The sequence below is a fragment of the Papaver somniferum genome, chromosome 8, assembly GCF_003573695.1.
Source record: "Papaver somniferum cultivar HN1 chromosome 8, ASM357369v1, whole genome shotgun sequence".
Taxonomy (NCBI): domain Eukaryota; kingdom Viridiplantae; phylum Streptophyta; class Magnoliopsida; order Ranunculales; family Papaveraceae; genus Papaver; species Papaver somniferum.
The window spans coordinates 8,946,341-8,950,062 of record NC_039365.1 but is presented as its reverse complement, the minus strand read 5'-3'; the positions used below and the strand labels follow the sequence as shown (position 1 = coordinate 8,950,062).

Sequence of the window (3,722 nt, the reverse complement as noted above, 5' to 3'; positions counted from 1 at the left end):
CTTCATTAGGTACATTTTCCCGCGGAAGTTTCGGAGTTAGGTGAAACCAGACTCTCTGCATAACTCACTGATTTATAAAAATTTGATATCATTGTCTCAATCTGGACACTAAAGTCTCTAAATCCTTTCTTCTTTGGGTCATATAAAAGAAATTTATCCAAATGAACCATCAAAAGCTCACCGTTTTCTAAAGCGCATACCAACCTCAAACGTTGACTAAAGCGGGGAATCACTTGTTGGGTGATTTTTTTTGATCGTTCAAAAGAATAGATTAAAAGCACGCAAGTCGTGTGCGGGCGGATACACAAACAAAGGACGAAAAACGCATAAACAAAAAGCAAATCTAAACAAAAAGAAATTCTAAGAATTCAAAGAGTGTCTACAAAAGAAGACACATCTTGCAAATCCTGAAAAACAAAGAGCAACTTGCAAACTACAACGTGGATCACTACCTAAAAACGGTTATCCCTTGCCAACATCTTCAATTATTAAATCAACGTGGTTTTCGAAATTGCTGAACATTTCTTCACGGTTAGCCTTTACAGGCGGAAATTCTAGGCCCCGTAAAGATCCATAATCCACTTGTTAGTGCCTTCACTTGGTGGGTGATTGATAATTGTTTAGTCCAAGATTCTCTTACTCCATATTCTAGCATCACCCACATCTCAACCAAGGAATCAGGATCAACATTAAATAAACAAAGATTGTCACCCAACACTGCCAAACTTGTACACCATTCTTTACCGTTGGGATGTGCCAGAGTATGTTCTGGTAATCGTATATCTTCAAATCTCTCGGTGCTAATATTGAATGACATTATAACTTCAAAGGAGGTTTCTTGGGTGGTGTTAGTGCCTAGCCAATGAAGAGCTCCATTAAATATCAAACCACAAGTATGCACGTAACAATCAGGAAAAGAGTATGTAAGTGCTGGTCGAATATGTGTCCATGAATCTGATGCCAATGTTTTAACTCGAATTTCAAGAGTACCAGTTTCATAAATTATGGCAATTCTTACCAGCTTGTAAGTGTAAAAGTTGCAATCATAACCAAACCCACATCGAAACTTAAAACATAAACTGGTTCCAAATGAATCTGACATTTCCTTATATTCTCTAGTCAATGGGTTCCAAATACAAATGCAATACTTCCCATTACATTTCTCATCACAACCATAGATACGTAAGCAAACCAAGCCATTACAAGACCCACATATCTCAATAATCCACTTCCCAGCTTTGTTAAAGGATGGCATTGGTGATAATGATGATACGGAAGCATACTCTATGGAGTGTAGAGAATAATGGTCCTTAGTTAAGCACATGAGCTTCTGATTGTTCTTATTTGCGTTAGTATAATTGAGGTGATAGCCAATAAATTTAGAGCTATGAAGAAGGTTACGCCAGAGCTTACATACGCATCTAGAAATCCCGATGTATTTCATTGGCACCTTAATAAAGATGTCTACTTGAATCTCTTCGGGAAGGGTTGAAATATTTGATACTGCTCCAAGGATTTTCTTCATCACTAAGAATGTAGGTGGCTGAGAACGGAAACTGGACACTGAAAGCAAGAAAAACGACGATTTGGTTTTTAGATAATCTCTACCTGGCTAGTGTTTTGAGTTTATGGCTTTGTTGAAGAGGAGAGAAACAACGACGAGAAAAAAAATTGGTTTTAGGGTTGGAGGTAGGTAACCATAGAAAATTGTGATCTCAGGATCTAACGAAAGTTCCCTCGGTGGATGTACGAGAAGTTTTATACATAGGTTGGTTAGGTTGGTAACAAAATTGTATTGGATCCAACCTAGCCAAAAAGTAAAACCTCAACTACTCTAAAAATATCGTGAATGATCGTGCAGTGCTGCATGTTTTGTAAGATTAGCTACTTTTCAAATGCCCCAAGGTCCACAATAAACTATAAAATTGAACAAGAAACTCAAAGAATTAATTACCATAATTTGGCGATGTCATAGGGCTGCACAAGACCGACCCATCATAACCAAACCTGCGCGTACCCGTTAAATCCGTGAATTTTTAATCCATACCCATCCGTTGTGGATAAATCCTGTAAGAATATTTATGATGCAAAGGTTAGGAATTGGACAACTAGTTTGAAGAATCATGTGGCAAGATGTCCTAAGAATCCTGACAGGAAGTCGTTGATCCTTGAGGATGCTAAGAGGAGAGACTTGAAGATGATAGAAGAGACATGAGTCGCTTACTGTTGGTCTGGAAACTTTTATTGTTTAAGTTTTAATCTAAACTTTGAAGTAGTAGTACTGTTTAAACTTGTTTCTATTGGAAGTACTAGTTTAAGACAATGAAGACTTATGTAGTTATGTTTATGGTTTGTTTTTTAAGTTATCAAGAACTTAAGTAAGTAGTTTATTTTGTGTGTGAATGATTATTGAATATAAAGCGGGTTTAGACCCAAACCCGCCCGTTGTTTGTGGGTGCGGGATTGGTTATGAAAATAAAACCCCGCAATCTGTAGGTGCGAGGTTGGTTTTAGATTATACACGCCTATACCCACCCATGTGCAGTCCTAGCGATGTGCATACTCTATGCAGCAAAATAATCTTCGTATTCAAAATCAGAAACTACACAACTTGTTTGTTTCGGCACCAAGCTCTCAGAATTCACACATATAAACAAAAACCAAAAAGTTATGACTCTTTATTTATAGGCATGGGTATAAACTGAGTCTCCTAAAATAGAAGTCCTATAATTTTAAAGACCGTACCAATTCCAAGTACAAGTAGAAACAAGTAATAAGATTCACAAACAGTTATGTCGGTGAAAAAATATTTTAGGAAATCAGTTTGATGTTTATAGTAGAAATCAGGCTATTGAGAAAATAAGAACTGTTTTCATTAACAAAAACAAGAGAGAAGACTCGGTACAAATATCTATCTCTTACAAGAGATTCTTCTAACAGTGTAAACTAACCAATAAATGAATAACAGGTGTTGAGACATTACAGGGCAGATATCAATCAACCGCAACAGTACAACTATAAGTCAATAAAAGTCAGAGGACTAGAATTTTAGTTTCACTACCCTCCCGCAAGTTAAAGTGGTGGAAACACCTTCAGCTTGGTCTTCAGAAACTCAAATCTATGAGCAGCAAGATCCTTGGTGAAGATATTTGCCGCTTGGTCTATAGAGGCAATATAAGTAATCTACAAAGATTTTGATTGAACAAGCTCATGAAAAAAGTGAAAATCCAAGGCTAAATGTTTCATACGACTGGGCAAAACAGGATTTGAAGCAAAGGCAATAGAATTTTTTGTTGTCTTGCGATATAGTAGGAGAGTCGGATAAGAACACATGAAGATCCTTAAGAAAATGACAAATCCACAAGGCTTCAGTTGTTGTGGAGGCAAGATACCTATACTCTTCCTCATTGGAAGACCTTGAGACTGTTGGTCATTTCTTGTCTGACCAACTGACTAGATTATCACTAAAGAAAATACATTATCCACTAATAGATTTCCTATCTGAAGGACTACCAGCACAATCTGCATCTCTAAACCCTTGAAGAGCAATGAATCCCTTGGTGAAGTAAATACCATGATCTAGAGTACCCTTAATGTACCTTAAAACTCTTTTAGGAGAGTGCATATATTGACAGATTTGGTTCATTGCAAAACAAATCCCAGGTCTTGTCCAGGTGAAATATCGTAAAGAACCTACTAATAACATGTATTCAGTAGGATCT

General features: G+C 36.9%; 1 protein-coding gene across 1 annotated transcript; it reads right to left on the bottom strand.

Moving 5' to 3' along the window:
* Nucleotides 1-532: 532 nt before the first annotated feature.
* On the bottom strand, nt 533-1,525 carry LOC113305033 (F-box protein CPR1-like). Its single transcript, XM_026554148.1, has one exon. It carries the CDS (start codon nt 1,523-1,525, stop codon nt 533-535), a length of 993 nt encoding a protein of 330 aa, XP_026409933.1.
* Between the last annotated feature and the right edge of the window lie 2,197 nt (nt 1,526-3,722).

Coding starts and splice junctions, on each gene's coding strand:
- LOC113305033 (XM_026554148.1), bottom strand. CDS start 1,525: ATGAAGAAAATCCTTGGAGCAGTATCAAATATTTCAACCCTTCCCGAA.